At 34.5% G+C, this 22,023-nt stretch overlaps 1 protein-coding gene across 1 annotated transcript in view; it reads left to right on the top strand.

Annotated features, from left to right (window-relative positions):
- Positions 1 to 21,381, top strand: part of LOC144309736 (leucine-rich repeat-containing protein 37B-like) — a 110,489-nt gene extending 89,108 nt beyond the window's left edge. The window contains exons 7-8 of the mRNA XM_077890840.1: positions 17,516 to 17,563; positions 19,123 to 21,381. Coding sequence (XP_077746966.1) covers positions 17,516 to 17,563; positions 19,123 to 19,126 — 52 coding nt within the window. The 3' untranslated portion in view covers positions 19,127 to 21,381. The remainder of the gene's footprint in view (positions 1 to 17,515; positions 17,564 to 19,122) is intronic.
- The last annotated feature ends 642 nt before the right edge of the window (positions 21,382 to 22,023 follow it).

The raw sequence follows: 22,023 nt of genomic DNA, 5'->3' as shown, positions 1-22,023 counted from the left end.
GTTTTGTAAACTGTGGCCCATGGGCCAAAGCTGGCCAACCATTTTTTTTTTTTAATACTTTTGGAACACTGACACATCCATTTGTTTACTTGTTGGTGTCTACTTTTGTGCTACTCTGTCAGAGTTTAGTAGTTGTGACAGAGACTCAAAGCTTTATATATTACTGTCTGTCCCTTTACAGAAAAAGTTTGCCAGCCCCTGCAATAGGACATTCTTTCCTCACTGAGTGGAGAATGTAATGCTTATCCTATGTAGTTTCCGTATGTTCGTCTTTGTTTTTGTGTTTTCTAGGCTATTTGTCTAGCTCTGTACATAAAACAATGTTTTCATTGCTTTAGCTCTAAAATAAGACAGTGTACAATAGGTAAAATTGCTCCCCTTATGCCTCATACCAAGTTGTTTTTCACCTTACTTATTCTTGGCCCTTAGATTCTCCATATTGATTTCATGATCAGTGTATTAAATATCATGAAATATCTTTTTTGGGGTTTGATAGTAATTACTTAGAATATACAGATTATTTTGGGAAGAATTATCTTTACAATATTGAAGCTTCCCATCCATGAACATAGTATATCCTGATTATGTCTTTTAATATGATTTTATAACTGTTTCCTTCAGAGTGTATTTAAGAGAGATTAGTCCTTGGTTTTGCTTTCTTGTGCTTAGTTTTAGAAATAGGGCAAGGCTGGCTGGTTCTTTAAGCAATGTAGGATGTAGTCTCTCCTCTATTTCCTGAAAGAGGTTATATAGAATTGGTATTATTTCTTTGTTAAATAGAATGCAGCATTGCATTGGCATTTTCTTTGTGAGGAGGTTGTAATGAAAATAAGAAAATGAGAACATAGTTTACTTGCTTACGTCTTAACATTTCTGTCACTTTATTTCTTCTTGTAGGTCTAAGTTTGTATCATTTTTCTTAGGTCTGAAGAACATCCTTGAACATTTTATAGTGTGGCTTGTTGGTGATGGATTCTATTACTAGTTATTAGCTTGAAAATGTTTTTATTTTGAATTTTGAACTGTATATATGATTTTGGTTTTTAGCACCTTTGTATTCTTGTTTCTGTTGTTTTTAGTTAGATATTTGAAGTTGTACTTTGTTCTCTTGTATGTAGTAATGTGCCTCTTTTTATGGCTGAGTTGTAAAAAACTTTTTAAAGGTCTTATTTATCTGACAGAGAGCAGAGCAAGGATTTACATTTTAAAACATATTGTTAATGAAATCTTCTGCAGCCTTTTGTTTCTAGTTCGTTTCACTTAGCATAATGCATTTAAGGTTCATCCTGGTTGTTGCATGTATTACTAGTTTACCCCTTTTTGTCTGTTGAGTAGTATTCCATTGCATATATGTACCAAAATTTGTCCATTTACCATTTGGTAGACATTTGGGTTGTTTCCAGGTTCTGGCTCTTAGCAATAAAGCGGCTATGAATATTGGCTGATAGGTCATTGTGTGATTATAGATTTTTATTTTTCCTGGGGTCCATACAGGAGTGAAACTATTGGGTCATATGGTAAAAATATTTTTAACTTTATAAAATACTGCTAATTTTCTTTCCAAGTGGCTATTTCCTTCTGTTTTCTTATCAGCAATTTAAGATTATTCTCATTATTGTACATTCATATCTGCTCTTGGGTGTTATTAGTAGTTTAAAACTTAACTATTCCAGTACATGTATATTAGATATCTCATTGTAATTTTAATTGCATTTCTCTGATGACTAATGATGTAGAGTGTCTTGTGTATTTATTAGCTTTATGTATAATTTTTTTGGTGAAGCATCTCTTAAAATCTTGCTTATTTTTTATACAGATTTATCAAAGTAAAATTGGCATGCAATAAATCTTATATAGTTAAGTAGTATATGTTTTGATAAGTTTTGATATGTATTTACACCTGTCACTACAATCAAATTAATAGACATGCTAAAACATGGATGATCCTTGAAAACATTATACTCAGTAAAAGAAGATAATCACAAAAGGTTATGCATGGTGCAAATGTATACAAAATGTCTTAATAGGCAAATCTGTAGAGACAGAATGTACATTAGTGTTACTAAGGGACTGGGAGAGGGAGAAGGGGAGTGGAAGTGGAAGTGTGGTTTCTTTTGGGGGATGATAAAATGTTCTGGAATTAGAGCTTGTGATGGCTGAGTAGTTGTGTAAATATTCTAAAGAACTACTGTGTTGTTTTTTAAAAGGAAAATTTATGGTAAGTAAATCTGTTTTTTAAAAAGAGGGAAGGACACCTGGGTATCTCCATCAGTTAAGTGTCCAACTCTTGATTTTTGGCTCAGGTCATGATCTCAGGGTACTGGGATTCAGCCCTGCGTCCAGCTCTGCACTCAGTGGGGAATCTGCTTGGGATTCTCTCACTTCCTCTCCCTCTGCCCCAACCCCCACTCATATTCTCTCTTTCTCTCTCTCTCTCCAAATAAATAGTTTTAAATGAAGAAACCCACTAGTTATGATCCATTAACGGACTGTTTAAATAGCATTACTTATAATTGCAAAAGCATGGAAACTAACTCAATGTCCATCAGTAGAAGAATGTTTAAAAAATGAAAAACTTGAATGAAAAATTGAATGAGAAAGTAAAGAAGCTATTAAAATAATCAAGCAGAGAAATTTGTATCAATAGGATGAATCTCAATCCTAACTTGAGCAAAAAAAAAAAAAAAAAAGATTGCAGAGGAATCTATAATAGGTATAATACAGAATTAAAGTTTAAAGTATATAGAGGGCAGCCCAGGTGGCTCAGCAGTTTAGTGCCACCTTCAGCCCAGGGCATGATCCTGGAGACCCGGGATCGAGTTCCACGTCAGGCTCCCTGCATGGAGCCTGCTTCTCCCTCTGCCTGTGTCTCTGCCTCTCTCTCTCTTTCTCTCTCTGTCTCTGTCTCTCATGAATAAATAAATCTTTAAAAATATATATAGAGATAATATTATGATTTAGTAAAAATATGAAAAAATAATGGGATTATAAACATTAGCTTCCAGAGAATAATTGGTTGTGGAGATAACTTGTGATACGTACTTGTAGCAGGGAAGAACAAAAGAGCATTACTAAGGAAGAATGCATAAAGTGCTTTAACTATATTTGTTAATGTGTTATTTCTTAAGCCATGTGATAGGTATACAGAAATTTTATTTTTTATTTTTATTTTTTTGAAATTTTATTTTTAAAATATTTTAAATAATTTTTATAAGGAAATATAAAAGATAAAGCAAATGAAGATGGAACCATAGAACCTGGAAAGGATAAGTAAGCTAAAAATTTTTTTTTAATTATAAAAGAATAACAATGTCAAATGTAGAATTGAGAAAAGAATGCTGAGGGAGAACTGATTTGCATAAATGAAGTTATAAATAACTTCTTTTAAAGTTATGTTTTCCTTTGGGAAACCAAGCAAAAATATAGAGCAAGATGACCTGGAAGCAATTTCACTAACATATATTTTGCAAAGTGGTACTACTCTTAGAAGTCAAATCAATGCCTTCTAGGAGATTTTAGTCAAATAGTCTCAGAGGAGAAAAATATAAGGATGTTGGATAATAGGAACATGAGATCTTTCTTACATGGCATAGGAGCTCAGTTATAAGATAATCAGAAGGTACCCAGACAAACAGATTACACATGTGAAACAAGAGGATACTTGGGTGGTTTCTGGGTGTTTGATATCAGAGCCCATTCTAGTATCAGGGAATACTAAAAATTTGATCCCTGTTCACAAATAGAAAAGGAATTTATTCAAACTATACCATCAAGCCTTTTGCCCCTTTATAAAGAAAGGACTTTGTAGAAGCTGTGAGTTCAGAGGGCTAGGGTTATTTAAAAAGCACTACCCACAGAGATAAATGAAGAAAACAGGAATTCCAAGAGACTTCCAGAAACCCAGACCTGCAGAACATGGACAGGGATTATACAAATTCTGTACAGGTTCTTTAATTTAGTGATATTCTCTATGTTGGATCAAATGATACCTCCCTCAAAAATATGTTCAAGTCCTAATCCCGGGTATTTGTGAATGTGACCCTATTGGAAATAAAGACTGTGCAGATGTAACCGAAGTTAAGATCATACTGATCGGGACGCCTGAGTGGCTCAGCGGTTGAGCGTCTATCTGCCTTTGGCTCAGGGCGTGATCCCGGAGTCCCAGGATCGAATCCCACATCGGGCTCTCTGCATGGAGCCTGCTTCTCCCTCTGCCTATGTCTCTGCTGTTCTCTGTTTGTCTCTCATTAATAAATAAGTAAATCTTAAAAAAAAAAATCATACTGATTTAGGGTGGACCCTAATCCAGTGACAGAGTGTCCTTATATAGAGAAAGGAGAAGGAAATTTAGATTTAAGGAAGAAAGGAATAAAACAAAATCCTAAGACGTGTTTCTATAGTAGTGAATAGCCAATTTATGACAAATACCCTAAAGGAGTCTCATTTGTTTTTATGTGGAATCCTCAAGATTCCTTAGAGTGACTTTTCTAAGTATTTGACCTTACTCTCAAAAGCAGTTATCATTGCTTTAAAAAAATAATAAGCAGGAATAGTAATAGCAAAGCAACAGCTAAACTAACATTTATCATCTTCTAGTTATCTCATTTGTTTCTTTTGATAACAATTATTCTTCTTTCATAGATGAGGAACTGAGGTCACTGTTAAGTTGACTTACTAAAAATAAAATCAGCATCTCAAAAAAGACATCACCATCTCCCAAAAGAGTAAGAACAACAGAAATTCAGGCATTAAATAGTACTGGTTAACAACTGTCTGAGATTCTAAGCTTAAGAGATGTTTGAGAATGGAAGGGTGAATGCAGACATTTTAATTATATGGTCTGGAGTTAAACTCATGCAACAAGTATCTTGTAGCTGCTATAGAAATAAAGATGTGGGGATCCCTGGGTGGCGCAGCGGTTTGGCGCTTGCCTTTGGCCCAGGGCGTGATCCTGGAGACCCGGGATCGAATCCCACATCGGGCTCCCGGTGCATGGAGCCTGCTTCTCCCTCTGCCTGTGTCTCTGCCTCTCTCTCTCTCTGTAACTATCATAAATAAATAAAAATTTAAAAAATAAAAAAATAAAAAATAAAAAAATAAAAGAAATAAAGATGTGATTTCTCAATCGTCATTCTATAAAGATGACACTTTATTACAGTTTGCTAGTTTTATTCTCACATTTAAAAACTACAGGTAGTTTTTTTTTTTATTTTAACTTATATAGCATGCATTTTTGTTCTCTACCAATGAAGATCTATCTGGAACAATATATACAACTCACTGAATCTTCTTCAGGTTAAAGAAGCTTTAAAACTATCTGCCATCATGAGACTTCTAAGAGTATACATGGAACCAATTTATATTAAAAAATAGATATTTGGAGTGCTTGGGTGGCTCAGTCAGTTAAGCATCTGCCTTTGACTCAGGTCATGATCCCAGAGTCCTGGGATTGAGTCCCACATCTTTTTTGCCATCTGTATATCTTTTTTGATGAAGTATCTGTTCACATCTTTTGCACTTTTTGCACTTTTGCACAGATGGCCATAGGGCAACTTAAAATGCTACAAAACTCATTTGTTGTTAAGGAGATTTGGCTGTTTTTCTTGAATAATCATTCCCTGAACTGCTGCAAGCCTTTGGTTAATTTCTAGCATTCTGAAAAAGTTTAATAGTTTCTGTTAATGCTGTCATTTTTTTTATGAAAGAGGATTTTCAGAGGTCTTGAGGTTATCAGTGATGTCCACCTTCCTTTTTGTGAACAATGACACAAAATTTATAAGTTAGTGCTGTAAGATCTGGAAATATTCCATGCCTGTGGAATAGGACAAGATCTCAATTAATTTACCAAGGAAGGTAATAGGCTTGCTACACTTGTATAAATGAAATCTTTCCACAATGTTACACTCATTGATAAAGTATCAAAATTTATCAAGATGTCTCAGAGTGAAGTTCAACCATGGAGGTATGGTATCTTTTGAATTTCTTTCAATTCAACGGAATCTTACAGAGAAGTCTCTGCTTCTGATCCTTGATAGGCCTAAGATACAAATAGGAAGAAAGACGGAATCTATGGGGTCAGAAAAAAAAGACATAAAAAAACCCCTAAGCATGTCTAGAAAAGAACTGTGGCTACTGGACTAACGACCTGACTGAAATAAATTACATAAGCCAAGCAACTTTTTGAGAGAATTGTATATTTTAGTTTACTAAGCACATAACAGTTTTCCAAAATGATTGTACCAATTTGCACTGTCACAAATAGTGTATCAGTTGAGATGATTAATCAATCAATCAAATAGTGTATTAATCTGGGGCACTTGGGTGGCTCAGAGGTTGAGTGTCTGCCTTCAGCCCAAGTTGTGATCCTGGGGTCCTAGGATTGAGTACTGCATCAGGCTCCCCACAGGGAGCCTTCTTCTCACTCTGTCTATGTCTCTGTCTCTCTGTGTGTCTCTCATGAATAAATAAATAAAATCTTTAAAATAGTGTATTAATCTTGCAGCAGTTATAGTAGTAGTTTAATTGGCATTTCCTTGGTATCTAATGAAGCTGAACATATTTATGTTTTCTGGCCATTTAGGTTTCTTTTTTGATGAAGTGTCCATGATTTTTTATTGTTTTGGTTGTTTGACATGTGGTAGAGTGTCAGGTGCACAAATCTTAAGTGTACAGTTCAGAACATTTTTTATTGTTTTTGGCATTTATATATACATCTAGATCAAGATATAGAACATTCTCAGCATCCCATAAGTTCCTGTTTCATTCCCAATTATTACCACTTATCTTCCCAGAGATAACTACAATGTTCTCATTATTATCGGCATCAATGAGGTTTATTCCAAATTTTTTTTTATTGTGGTAAACTATACATAATATAAAATTTATCATCTTACCCATTTTAAGCATGCACTTTAGTGGCATTAAATACATTTATAATGTTCTCCAACTATCACCACCACCATCCCTCTTCAAAACTCTTTTCCTCTTGTAAAACTGAAATGCTATACCCATTGAACAATAACTTATTTCCCCCTTCCTCCAGCTCCTGGCAACTGTCATTCTATATTCTGTCTCTGATTCTGACTACTATATATGTATATACTGCTGTATATAGTGTGTATACTATCTACCTCACATAAGTGGAATCATATGGTATTTGTATTTATGTGACTGGCTTATTTCACTTAATGTCCTCCAGGTTCATCCATGTTGTGGCATATTGCAGAATTTCCTTTTTAAGGCTGAATAATATTCTATTGTATGTATAAACCACATTTTGCCTGTTCATTCATTGGTTGATGGACACTTCAGTTGCTTCCGTGTTTTAACTATTGTACATATCGCTGCTGTGAACATGGGTATACAAATAACTCTTCAAGACCCTGCTCTCGATTCTTTTCAGTATAAATGCAGAAGTAGAATTTCTGAATTAGATGGAAATTCTATTTTTAATTTTTTGAGGAACTGCCGTACTGTTTTCCACAGTGGCTGTACCATTTTACATTTCTACCAACAGTGTACAAGAGTTCTGATTTCTCCACCTTTCACCAACACTTGTTATTTTCTTTTTTTTTCTTTGTTTTTTGATAGTTGTCCTTTTAATAGATGTGAGGTGGTATTTTCATTATAGTTTTGACTTGCATTTCCCTAGTTCCTAGTGGTTCCTGATACTGAGCATCCTTTCATGTACTTATTGGGCATTTATATACCTTCTCTGGAGAAATATCTATTCAAGTCCTTTGCCCATTTTTGAATCAGGTTGTTTGTCCTTTTGTTGTTGTATTTCAGAAGTTCTCTTTACATTCTGAATTTTAATTCCTTATTAGATTAGTGATTTGCAAATATTCTATTTTATGGGTTGCTTTTTTATTCTGTGGGTAGTGTCTTTTGTTGCACAAATTTTATATTTTTCATAAAGTCTGATTTATATATCTTTTGTTGTATGTGCCTTTGGTTGTCATATATGAGAAATCATTGCCGAATCAAATGTCATGAAGTTTTTGCCCTGTTTCTTCTAAGTTTTATATTTTAGGTCTTAGATTTAGATCTTTAATCCCTTTTCAGTTAATTTTTATATATGGTTAGGTAAGGTCCAGTTTCATTCTTTCACATGTGATATCCAATTTTCCCAGCACCATTTGTTGAAATGGCTGTGCTTTCCCCATTGAGTGGTCTTGCTACCCTTGTAAAAGTCGTTTGACCAAAGTTACCTAATTTGTTAGTATATGTCTTTATTATAATTTGTTGTCACACTGTGTATTTCTGTGGTTATCTTTTGTATTGTTTTCCATTTCTTGTTTTGATTTTTGAGTCTTCTTTTTAAAATCAGGAAGTGTGAGTCCCCAGCTTTGTTCTCCTTTTTCAAGATTGTTTTGACTATTTGAAGTCCCTTGAGATTCCATGTAAATTTTAGGATGAGTTTTTCTATTTCTTCCAAAACATCATTGGGATTTTGATAGGGATTGCACTGAATCTGTAGATCACTTTGGGTGGTATTGACATCTTAACACAGTATTAAGTCTTCTAATCCATGAGCATGAGATGTGTTTTCATTCATTTGTATTTTCTTTAATTTCAGCATTGTTGTGTAATGTTCATTGTACAAATCTTTAATCTTCTCAGTTAATTTCTAAATGTTTTATTATTTTTGATGCTATTATAAATGAAATTGTTTTCATACTTTTTAGATTATTCATTTTTAGTGTATAGATGTATCTAACTTTTGTGTGTTGATTTGTATCCTATTGGCTGAATTCTTTTATTCTAAATTTTTTTGTGGCATCTGTAAGGTTTTCTACATAAAAGATCACATCATCTGTGAACAGAGATAATTTTATGTATTTTCCAGTTGGGATATCTTTTTTTTTCTTAAATGCTCTGATTAACATCAATTCATTTTACCTCATTTTGAACTTCATTTACAAGTATGTGCTATTTTGTGTCTAGTGTCTTTTACATAAAATAACACATGCTGTCATTGAAGACTTTGCTGGATAGTTCTAAAGTTATCACGTGGAAGACCCTTTTTATTTTGTTTTAATTTTCTACTTCTATTATATGGGATCAGAGAACACTATTTATATTGTTTCTACTTTATGGAACATATTGAAGTATTCTTTGAGACATAATATTTGGTCAATGTTTGTGAATGTCTCATGTACACTTGGAAAGGAAAGTATTTGTTGTGGGAGCTTAAAAATCTAGATACTGGCATAGCTTTGTTTAGTTTATGACTTCTTAAAGAAATTTTTTGTACATTTGTCTTATACTGAGTTTTGGTATATTGAGGTCTTCTGTTTAGTTTCTTTCTTGCATTTTTATTTCTCCTGGACTCATGTTATCAAAGTAGTTGCCATGTTATTTGGTGTGTAGATATTAATAACTAGTATATTTTGCATGTGGTCTTTAGGTCATAAAATGTTTTTTAGTATGTAATGTTTTGGGGGCTCAGCTCTACCATGTCTAATATCAGAACTAAAACACCTACTTATTTTTTTCATTTGCCTTGAAGACCTTTGTACCCTATATTTTTACTTTTTGAATCGCTTTATTTTATTTTATTTTTTATTTTTATTTTTTTTTTTTTTAAAGATTTTATTTATTTATTCATGAGAGACACAGAGAGAGAGAGAGGCAGAGACACAGGCTGAGGGAGGAGCAGGCTCCATGCAGGGAGCCCGATGCGGGACTCGATCCTGGGTCTCAGGGTCATGCCCCGGTCGAAGGCTGCACTAAACCGCTGAGCCACCGGGGCTGCCCTGAATCGCTTTATTTTAGATGAGTTTCAGCAATATATTGAAGAGTTGAATTTTACTGAGTTAATTTGAAAGTATCTTAAAGATAGTTAAATCTTTATGTGTAATCTCTATACTAACACATTATATATTGTGCATATTATGTTTTCTTTATATATAGTATATTTTTATTGTACCCCGTTTTATATTTTCTTTGGTATTTGAAAGGTTTATATTTTTGTTCTAGTGGTTATTTTATGCTATTATTTATAATGTCCTTAATTCAGTTATCTTCTTGGCGCTCACTTAGAATTTCATTGTTTTGTTTGTCAGTTTAAATAAAATAACTTGAGCACCTGGGTGGCTCAGTGGTTGAGCATCTGCCTTTGGCTCAGGTCATGAGCTGATCCCAGGGTCATGGGATCGAATCCTACATAGGTCTCCCCACAGGGAGCCTGCATCTCCCTCTGCCTATATCTCTATCTCTAATGAATAAATAAATACAATCTTAAAAAAAACAAAAAAAAACTTGATTCCTACTCTCCTAATAACTTTCTTTGTATGTTACCGCTGAGCAGTCTGATACCAGTTTGATTTTGCTTCCTTTGTAAATGACCTCAGAAGATTTTTTTTTTTACCTTTGTAACTGAAGCAAATGAGAGTTCATCCACCCAATGAGCAGCAAGCGAATAAAATTTGATACTGAGTTTCTACAGTGAAGAAAGATAGGCTGTTTATTGGTGTGGTGCCACCCAGGAGAACAGGGAGCTAATGTTCAAAGGTTTTGAATCCCCGATGACTAATAAGCAGAGGTTTTTAAAGGCTGAAAATTCAGGATAATGTTCTCAGGATTTTGAACCATGGTGATTGATTAGGTATTAAGTCCTATAGTATTTATTTTCTTGATCATCTTTTTCCTCCTGGCATCTCCCTATGGGGTTTTGATGTGATGGCTATACTAAGGTTGTCATTCTGCTTTAGGGAACTGTTCATTCTACTTTAGGGGACTAGAACTTCAAAATACTCTCTGCGTATTGCCTTAGTAATATATTTTTGGAGTACAAAGGCAGAAGTTCTATATCCTGTAACTATTACTAAGCTACAAACTGTTATTTTTTTTCTGGTAAACCTTGCACATTTTTGTTTGTTATCTTTGGAAGAACAGCATCCCACAGATTTTTCAGGGGACAATTTTCTGTTCTTTCCTAAGGCAATTTTATGGGTTTCTTTAACAGTGACAAGGGCTATGTGACTCTCATCAAAAGTATTTAGGAGCCATATGTTGAAATTGTGGGGTATGTGGGGGTTTGCAGTTTTACCTTTATTTATTTATTTTTAATAAATTAATTTTTTATTGGTGTTCAATTTACCAACATACAGAATAACACCCAGTGCTCAACCTGTCAAGTGCCCCCCCCCAGTGCCCGTCCCCCATTCAATCCCATCCCCCGCCCTCCTCCCCTCCCACCACCCCTAGTTCGTTTCCCAGAGTTTGGAGTCTTTATGTTCTGTCTCCCTTTCTGATATTTCCCACACATTTCTTCTCCCTTCCCTTATATTCCCTTTCACTATTATTTATATTCCCCAAATGAATGAGAACATACACTGTTTGTCCTTCTCCGATTGACTTACTTCACTCAGCATAATACCCTCCAGTGCAGTTTTACCTTTAAAGTCCAATTATGTATTGGATACATCCTAGAATAGAGTATTTGTGTCAATTTCTGAGATCTTTCATAGGCCTTTTTAATATATACATTCATGTTTTTTTATTTCTGGTTATCTTTTTTTTATATTCAAGTTTTAAATATTAGCTCTACAATTTTATGTGTGTTGGATCCTCTTTCTCTTTCGTGTATATTAACAGTTTTTCCCTGATTCTTATTACAGTCTTCATTTTGTTCTTTTGCTATTTTCATCCTTTCATTCAGTGCCTCTTACTGTATTTTCATTCAATTCAATTTTCTCTTGAGTCATTTATAATTTATTCTTCATTTCTAAAATGGCTTTTGTCTCCTCAGTTTCTTTTATTAGACCAGATATCTCTCATTTCACATCTTCTAATGTGAAGATTTAGAGCCCATTTTTGTTCTGAATTACTGAATGTTTGATTTGAGGGTCTTTCCCTCAATACTTGTAAATACCATTTAACAATATATAATTCAGGCTGAGATAGTATTATAGTTATCTCTACCTTACAGTCTGTCTGTCTGCCTTCCTTCCCTTCTTCCTTGGAGAGTAGTGTTCATTGGCTGAAGAGTTTTGGTCTTATTTTCTGTTTCCTTTTATAAACCTATTTACAGTTGTTGCCATATCAGTTATGAAATTTAATTTTTCTTGAGCAGCAATAATAGTTCATAGTGAAAATGGTTAAAGGGTTTACAAGATTTCTTAGTTCAAAAGCTGTCCCTTCTGTTACTATAATGAAATATCTTGAATCTGTGGTGCATTTGTTTTGGAGAGTGACAGGGTTTGAATCCTCTAATTTTCTGCTTCTTTTTTATACTTGTAGGACCATTATTGTTTTCTTCTTTCTCTCTACCACCAAACATCCAAGAAGTACCACTTCTTTGTCTCCTCTAGAAGTGGTACTTCTCAAGACTGTCACTTCTGTTTCTTGTGATTACAAACCTCTTCTTTTTGACTCCACAGTAACCAGTGCTGGATCTAACAGGTCTTAAACCTATTTTAAGGATTTCCCACTTCCTGGTTCTTATTTTATCTGTACTTTGTCACTTTGTCTTCTCTTCTACATGATCTTTATTTATCTCTCTTTTTAAAGCATAGATTCTATGGATTATGCTAGTCTTTATCTCTTAGTTATGCTGTATATTTTGAGGGGTTTTTTTTTTCACTTTATTTTTACAGATTAAGGTTATGTGGAGATATCAGATTTAAGTAGTGGTTCTTATTTTATTGGGAAACTGGGGTCTTCTATTTTTTTCAAAGATTTTATTTATTTATTCATGAGAGACACAGAAGGTAGAGACACAGGCAGAGGGAGAAACAGTCTCCATGCAGGGAGACTGATGTGGGACTTGATCCTGGGACTTCAGGATCATGCCCTAGGCTGAAGGCAGGCACTAAACTGCTGACCCACCCAGGCATCCCAATCAAAGGTATTTTGAAGTGCACATCTAATAACTCTAGTACCTGTATATCCTGTAGATCTGTTTCTTTTCTTTTAAATTTTATTGTGGTTTTGTCTCTGGATATGCCTAGTAATTGTGAATGGAATGTGAGACATTGGATGTAATGTTTGGAAGATCTGAATGATACTAACCTTCCCCAAGGTTTTTTGTTTTGCTTCTGATAGTAGGTAGCATATGGACAGTTAAACTCCATAAAACCTGAGATTGAGCTGATATATAGCTGGGTTTCATTCTTCTGTTACACTATCAGTATCCAACCTCAAAAATTTCCCCCCCAGTCTGTGATACTGTTAACAATTTTATTCAGCCTCCTAAGTGAGTATTGGCAATGACTTAAGAGAACTGATGCTGAAAGTTGAGCTTCTTTTTCTAGTTCTTTTTATTGAAAAAGCCTCATTTAAGATAATCTGCCATGTCCTCTCCACCAAGTTTTAAATTTTAATTATTGTGTATTTAATTTGTATAGATGTCTTTTGAATATTCTAGGTCATTTATTTTTAATTTTCTGTTCTGTGAAATGTTTACACTTTAAAAATTGTTTTCAATATATGTATATGATCTGTTTTTGACAATTCCAAGAAATGAAATCCTTATAAGTTCATTTTTGCTGGTTCTCTTTCACGGTGCCTTGTTTACTTATGTATTTAATAGTTTGTTCTACCAGATAACATTTGCGATTGCTGCAATCTCGCTTCTGGGGACACTACCAGTTATGTACCAGTTTATGTTTATTTACTTATTTATTTATTTTTGGATCCATTCTGGTGATAAGAATTTAGCATGTATATTTACTTGAGTTCCAAGGTTGTGGTTACAACACCTTGTGGTTTTATGTTTTCCCTGCTTTGCTCATTGCCAAGACAACTGTCCTTACAGTCCCTCAGGCCCAGGTTCCTGATGGCCTTCACATTGAGGGGGTGACCCTTTGAGTTCCCAGCTTCATAGGACGAGAGTCTCATGTGAGGCTCTTAGGTGGTGTTCATGTTTGTCTTCTAACCTTCATCCCAAATAAGGTCTGTAAGTTTTGGGTCAAAATGGTTGACCAGATATTCTTAAAAACAAAATCTCCTTGTGATTTTTCTGAGTTCCACTTTCACTTAGATTTTGAGTTGATAACTTCTTACTATTCTCATGAACTAGGATGCTTTTAAGAAGGTATTTTTGTATATTACCGTGCATTTTTAGTTGTTTTCAGTGATAGTTGGTGTACATACTGTGGTTCTCAATATTGCCTGAAACAAACTTCTGCTTGATCATAAAATTTGTAAAGCCATTAATAAGAACTTCCTTTTTGGGGGTGCCACTTTGTTCCCACTACACTACCACACATATCCATACACTCACACTTTTCAAAGCTAACAGTTTCGGGGCAGCACTGATGGCTCAGCAGTTTAGCACCGCCTTCAGCCCAGGGCCTGATGCTGGAGACCCAGGATTGAGTCCCACCTCAGGCTCCCTCAATGGAGCCTGCTTCTCCCTCTGCCTGTGTCTCTGCCTCTCTCTCTGTGTGGTCTCTCGTGAATAAATAAATAAAATCTTTTTAAAAAAGAAAAAAAAGGAAACAGTTTTTTCTACTTTTTAAACTTTGCTTTTAGGCAAAAGGTTTGGAAATACATCTGGTATTGTCTGTTAAGTTGGAGTTTTACTTTTTCTTTTAAGATTTTATTTATTTATTCATGAGAGACACAGAGAGGCAGAGACACTGGCAGAGGAAGAAGCAGGCTCCATGCAAGGAGCCCGACATGAAACTTGATCCTGAATCCAGGGATCACGCCCTGAGCCAAAGGCAGATGCTCAGCCGCTGAGCCACCCAGGTGTCCTGGAGTTTTACTTTTTTGATGCAGGATTGTAATTGTTATTGCTAATATTTTTTAGGCTCTATGAAGCTCTTAAATAGTTTTCCAAAGGTCGAGGTGTATGTTACAATCAATTTATCTGAGATATTTCTGTAATTTCAAAAATTTACTTGTACTTAAGTTTTACTTTAATAGTGAAAAGTAAGTAAAGGCTTAACATGAAAAGCCGGAATAGTCCCCCTTTCTAATTTTGCACCCCTTACCTCTCCATTTCCTGGATGGTTAAAAATTTGGTAAATTGATGGAAAGTTTTTTATGAGTTTGTATACTTATATACGTAAATTTTCTTTTTTAAAAAAATATTTATTTGAGAGAGCAAGCACAAGCAGGAGGAGGGGCAGAGGGAGGGAGGGGGAGAGAGAGAGAGAGGGAGAGGAAATCTTAAGCAGACTCTCTGCAGAGCATGGAGCCCAACATAGGGCTTCATTCCAGGGTCCTGATATCATGACCTGAGTGGAAATCAAGAGTCAGATGCTCAATTGACTGAGCCACCTAGACGCCCCATGTTTATTTTCTAGATAGTTTCAGAATTTATTTTATCTTTCTTTAAAGAAGAATACCCCAAGGACAAGGACGTATTTTAAGATAATTTTTAAATAGCTTCCTTCTATCAAAGATTATGTAATCACTGTAGTTGACTTATTTTTTTTTAAGATTCTATTTTGTTCATTCATGGGAGAGGCAGAGAGAGAAGCAGGCTCATTGTAGGGAGCCTGAAGTGGGACTCAATCCTGGATCCCGAGATCACACCCTAAGCCAAAGGCAGACACTCAACCGTTGAGCCACCTAGGCACCCCCTATTAGTTGATTTAAAGAGATATTCTGTGGTAGAGTAATACATAACTTGAATATTCCTTTAGTATTTGGCTTTGTAAATAAATTCGAAAAGTGATAATCTCATGACATTCTTTTTTTTTTTTTACTTGCTTCTTTCTCACAAAGTAGCAAAATAAACAAAACCATCATTCTTTTCTAATCTTCAGAAATAATTTCTTGCTGGCCCTGGATGAGAGACTGTTTTCAAAGCCATCATATGGTATCTACAAAGCTAAAGTTTAGACCTTGCAGTTTAGACCTCTGTTGCAAGCGCTTCTAAATTACAGAAGAGAGCTTACACTTAATCTTTGGATAGTTGAGGACTTGAGAATGAAGCAGTTAGGGGGAAAAAGATCACTTATTAGAAGCATAAAACCTACTGACTGTATCTTGGCCAGTGTTCCCTTTTTTCCAGTAAGCTGTCTGCTATACAGAGGTGTATAACCCTAATGGCTTGTTGTATGCCATTAAAAGGTATTGTACACTCATAAAGGAATGACATTTTGATCAATGCTGTTAAAAGAATTACTGTCTTGACACAGAAAAGCTTTCCTGCTGCAAGTTTAAAAATATGCCTTTAAAAGCTTTTTATTGAATACCTTTGCATCCCTCAGAAATGTGCCATTTTGGCATGAGGTTACTCTGAAGTAGTCCACATTGTAACTTCAATGCAAAACCTCCTATTTACCTTTGGAAATAGCAAAGCCAACACAGGTATTTCCCTACCAAATGGAGCTTAAAGACATGGTAGCATCTTAAACCACTGTATCTTACCTAAAAATAGAATTTTTGTAAAGAGAAAGCTGAAACTAAATTATTCCTTTTCATTTTGTGAGGCATTTTTTTTTTCATGCTGTTTGTTTAAACTTTGTGGTTTTAATTTTCCTTTGAATTTAGAAATCATGTCTTTCATCCAGTTCAGATAGCTCTTTTCGTGATCATGGTATCTCCCCTGCCAGGTAAGTATAGATAGCTCTTTTCTAATCACCTGGGAATTGGTTCTCTTAAATGGTAATGTGTTGGATGTGAATTTCCACTGTTTCTTTTTCTTTTATTATATTTTTGATTAGGAGTTTATGAAAAACATGTTGTAATAGACACAGTCTTCCAAAGCTGACAGTTTCTTCTCACACAGTCTCCTCTAGGTTTTCTAATGTGTCATTGCTATAATTTTAGCCTTACTTCATATTTTGTAAATCTTCTGCTATTACCTAATTTCTGACTTTATCCTATATTATTCTGACTTGTGAATGGAGCATTTTAAAGTCCAAAACCCTGAAAGCCACACTTTTCTTAAATATGTCACTACAGAATGATTATTTGCTTGATAGATTTTAATTTTTGTACTCTTTGAATTTGACACTTTCAATCTTATAAACTTTTTACACATTTCAGGGTATGGGCATACTTTAGCACAGATAGCATCAATTTTTATATAACATGTTGACTTTGTCAAAATCTGTTTTACTTGTAAAAGCAGATGTTTTATTATTATCAATAGTTGTATTGGTTGTTTTTATGATTCACTACCCACTTACTGGCAGAAGATTCATATGTAATATTGATAACACTAAAACTCTTTGTATTTCTTATGTGCCATCATATTCTTGTTAAAGTACTTCCCAGGCTCAAAGAAGTTTGATAACTGGTCAAACAACAAGGAAGTTGTAAAATTGGGACTCTAGTATAGGCAGTGTGACTCCCAGCTTTTATCGGAATTATACTATTGTGTAATTCTTTTTTTTAAATTAATTTATTTATTCATGAGAGACAGAGACAGACAGACAGACACAGACAGAGGGAGAAGCAGGCTCCATGCAGGGAGCCTGACATGGGACTCGATCCGGGGTCCCCAGGATCACGCCCTGGGTTGAAGGCGACGCTAAACTGCTGAGCCACTGGGGATGCCCTTATTGTGCAATTCTAATCCTTCTTATAATCTATTTATTTGTTCTAGGTGGTATTATCCCCATTTTACAAGTGAAGAATCTGAAGCTCAGATAGGGTAAGTACTTTGCCCATTGACACAGAGTAAAGGAGTGACAGAGATGTCATTTGAAACAAGATCTGTTGACTTCAAAGTGTATTTTCCACTACATTTTTCTAGTTATTTTTCCTCAGCCTTCTCATCACACCTCTTAATTATCATTGTGTATTTAAAGATGGTTTTTATTAGAAATTTTGAAATAGGAATTCGTCTCATGATTTTCACTTATGATTTGGAGAGAAGCATATTGAAAATAGAGTACATAGCAGGAAACCTGACTTACTGTACTGTCTCTGATTCTGGCCATATGACATTGGACAAATTACCTTTTTTGGGTCTCATTTATAAAATGAGGGCATTGGACTAGATGATTTTAAAAGGTTTCCTTGAACTCTAAAATCTAATTTGACTCTATTTTGATTTAATGTTTACACTTGTTCTTTTTAGCACACATACAACTTTATCATCTATATTTCAGCCCATTAAGTATGATATTTTATTAAAGTTAGGGGGCAAGGAGCTCTGATTTTTATTCTTTACTTGCACTATTACATCTGAGGTTGAAATTCAATAATAGAAAGAAATTCCATATAAAGTAGTAATTAATCTTATTATAAAAGCACTCTTTCTTTTAAACTACTCAAGATTCTCATAGTTTTTACAGTTAGAAACAATAATTCTGGAAATCTAAATATTACAAAAGGAAATAAATTATTTTTAGTACAAAATGTTTCCACCAAAGGAGATAAGAATAGGTGACTGCTACCTTCAAAGCACTTATAAATTCTTAACTGTACAATAACACTATTAGCAACTATAATAGTAACATTTATCGAGAATTTTATGCTACTGTGTTGTACTAAGATTTTATATACATTACATCATTTAGTACTCATGAAAACCCTATGAGATAAGTGCTATTATCCCTATTTTACATACTAGGGAATAAAGAATTAAAGAGGTTAGGCAGTTTTCTTAAGGTTACATCATTGGTAAGAGGTATGTAGATCTAATGAATGCTACAGAGATTTTCCTCATATTTATAACATAGAATAATTGTAATAGGTTACCAATGTTTACCTCTATGAATATGATTTAAGCATGAAACCTTTTCAGAATGAATAAGTCTGATGATAAATGGCAGTTTTCACTTTCTCAGATTTGATCATTGCCAGTTACCTATTTTATTGATATAGTTATCAATAAAGCAAGTTTAAGTTTTTAACTTAAAGCAAGTTAAAGCATACATGCACATGCAAGTTGTGGCTGTAGATTAGGGTTTTCAATAATCCCAGTTTGCCCGGGCTTGGGTTTCTGGATCATGGAACTTTTGGTGCTATAACTAGGAACTTTACTAAAATATAAACAGGGGCTATATATATATATATATATATATATATATAGTATGAGTATGTGTGTATAGGTAGATGTATATGTGTCTAAAGTAATGGTAGTAGTTAGGCTACAGGGACTTCAGATCTTGCAGAGCTTAAAACAGCTCTGAATTCAGCGCCTAGACTGATATTTGTCTGTTTTATTAGCAGAAAGCTTAGTCTCCTGTGTTTTCCCTGTTTCAGATAACCTTTTCTTGTCATCTAAGAAATTAATTTCTTTGTTGGAATCATTGCAAGTAAACTTGATAGCAGGAGTGCTGTTATTGAAGCAGCTTACACAGTGATTTGCTAAGTACAGCCTCTTCATAAAAGGTGAAGCAGAAGTCGATTTATCGATCACCACCAGGATTTCAGTAACCTGTTGAACTACCTGATTTTTTCCCCCCATTTTCATAAAGCCCACTATTATTTCTCTTTGTACAATTAAATTTAGTTGTTTCTTCGGAAACACTTTTTCACATGTATTTGCGCATGATATAAACATTTTTTGTGTATATTTGCTCTTCTATAGAATTGGAACTGTCTAAAAAACTTATGAGGTTAAGCCACACAAAATTGCCAAGATTTAACTTTTTGACCTATAGCAATGGCAATTTCATATAGCTCAACTAATAGTTAATTTAACTTTTGGTTATTTGGAAATATTAGGCTACTAATTTAGCTCTAAAGATTCCTTTGAAATCCTGTTTAATATTAGAAACTGACTTGAACTTTGGGCTGATTACTCTATGCTATTCATTTGCTAAAAATACATGTTAAAAGACATAACTTTTTTTGATAGATTTATTTATTTATTTATTCATTCATTCATTCATTCATTCGAGACACAGAGAGAGAGAGAGAGAGAGAGAGAGAGAGGCAGAGACACAGAGACACGGGGAGAAGCAGGCTTCATGCAGGGAGTCTGATATGGGACTTGTTCCTTGTCTCCAGGATCACGCCCTAGGCTGAAGGTTGCGCTAAACCGCTGAACCACCCGGGCTACCCCAAGACATAACTTTTGAAATGTGGTAAAAATGAGCACTGCATAGCCACTAATATTTGATAGGCATAAAAATGTATCTTAACTGAAGGTTAAGATCAAATTTAACCATTTTTCTTTCTCAGAATTTTGACCCATTATATTAATTGTAAGCTATAGTAGCTTATGTAAATGTTCATCTTGGAAGAAGAATGCTTCTTTACTAGAGTCAGATTTAAAATTGTTGCTGTGGGGGATCCCTGGGTGGCTCAGCGGTTTAGCGCCTGCCTTTGGCCCAGGGATCGAGTCCCGCGTCGGACTCCCGGCATGGAGCCTGCTTCTCCCTCCTCCTGTGTCTCTGCCTCTCTCTCTCTAGGTCTATCATAAATAAATAAATAAATCTTTAAAAAAATAAAAACAAATTGTTGCTGTGTTATTAAAAGAAACAAATAGTAAACAGTAAGATTATTTTCTATACCTTAGGCAGTCAATCTGATGTGAGATTTGCCTTCTTTTTTTTCTTTACTTTTTTTTTAAGATTTTATTTATTGATTTTAGAAAGAGAGCTAGCAAGCAGGGTAGGGGCAGAGAGAGAAGGAGAAAGAGTGTCAAGCGGACTCTGAACTGAGCAGGGCTTGATCTTATGACCCAGAGATCACCATCTGAGACAAAACCAAGAGTCGGGCCGCTTAATCAGCAGTGCCACCACCCAGGCACCCTGAGGTCTGCCTTGTTAATAATTTAGGTAAATTTAGGAAGTAACTGAATGTTTTCAGAAGAAATGAAAGCAGTTACTACTTGTCTCAGCCTCATACTGCTAGCTATCAAAATTTTGATATTTTAATGGTATATATATAACACTGTACATGTGAATTTTTGGTATTGAAAGTATACTTTTTGTTTTTTTTGTCTCTTGCTCTTTTAATCCCACATTTGTGTAACACTTGGCTCATAAAAAGAGAAGAGAATCCTTTAAGGTTTCTAGTTGTAGATACAGTAGACTAAGCTGATGCTGAGAAATGATTCCACCTTATAAAAATAGCAAACTAATATAGAATTTTAAATAACTATAGCTTTAAGACTTTTGCATCTCTTAGACTTTTATATAAATCTTTACCAGTGTCTTGCAAAATTGGAATTCATCTTTGAGTCTCAGTCTTTTTCCCATCATGATCTTTCATAAGTACTTTCAGCAGTCTTAGTATATCTCTTGATTTGCATTTGCCATCAATAGCACATATTTTGAGAGTCCTGTACCACTGAAACATTGTACTCAATCTTAAATATTTTTCACAAACTACTTTGTGACTATTAAAGAGCAATGTGCCTGAATTGTGGTTTGGTAGATCTTTTTAATAGTGAAATATCCTGATTATCTGGACTGTCTTAAAAAATACATTTGTAGGTCTTTAGAAAAGAAATAATTGTCATTGTTAAAAGCTCTGTTATGAGATAATAGACCCAAATATAATAAAACATGTTCCATTGGTCTAACATGTCTAACTTGAGTCTCTCTCTAAATGGTTTAGCTTGAAAAGCTGAAAAATAAGTACGTGTGAAGCTGCGATGATCTTGATCAAATGGGAATTTGATAGTATTGCTTTTTTTGGAGACTGAATTCATGGGGCAGTTGACTAGAGGACATGATGTGTCTTTGATCACGAAGTTTCTTTGATCACAAAGATTCACATATTATAAGTGTACAGCTCAATGAATTTTTATAACTTAATGATACCTATGTAGCTAGCACCTTGATCAAGCAATAGAATTTAACCTGTACCCTGGAATCCTTATTAGTGCTAACGCCTAACTGAACACCAGGCTCTATCTACCTAGCTAAATTTTAGCTGAGTTTCAAATAGTTATCTAAATTTCAAAACTTATGAAGAGCAAGATTACTTAATATTTGCACAGATTGTCCAGATGGTTATATTATTTTTGTCTTTGACATACTGGCTGGGCATACTTATATTCAATTTAATTCTATAGAATTTTAAATGTCTGGAGTCTCCTTGGTTGTCTTTGTCATTGCTGAATAAGGACAATCTCTGAGTGTGATCTTGATTTTTCTGATTAACTACGTTGCTTGGACAGTCACTGACATTCAAAGCTGATTTGATTGG

Source organism: Canis aureus, unplaced genomic scaffold, assembly GCF_053574225.1.
Source record: "Canis aureus isolate CA01 unplaced genomic scaffold, VMU_Caureus_v.1.0 ptg000209l_RagTag, whole genome shotgun sequence".
In the NCBI taxonomy this organism is placed as follows: Eukaryota; Metazoa; Chordata; class Mammalia; order Carnivora; family Canidae; genus Canis; species Canis aureus.
This window is presented reverse-complemented; position numbering and strand designations above follow the sequence as displayed.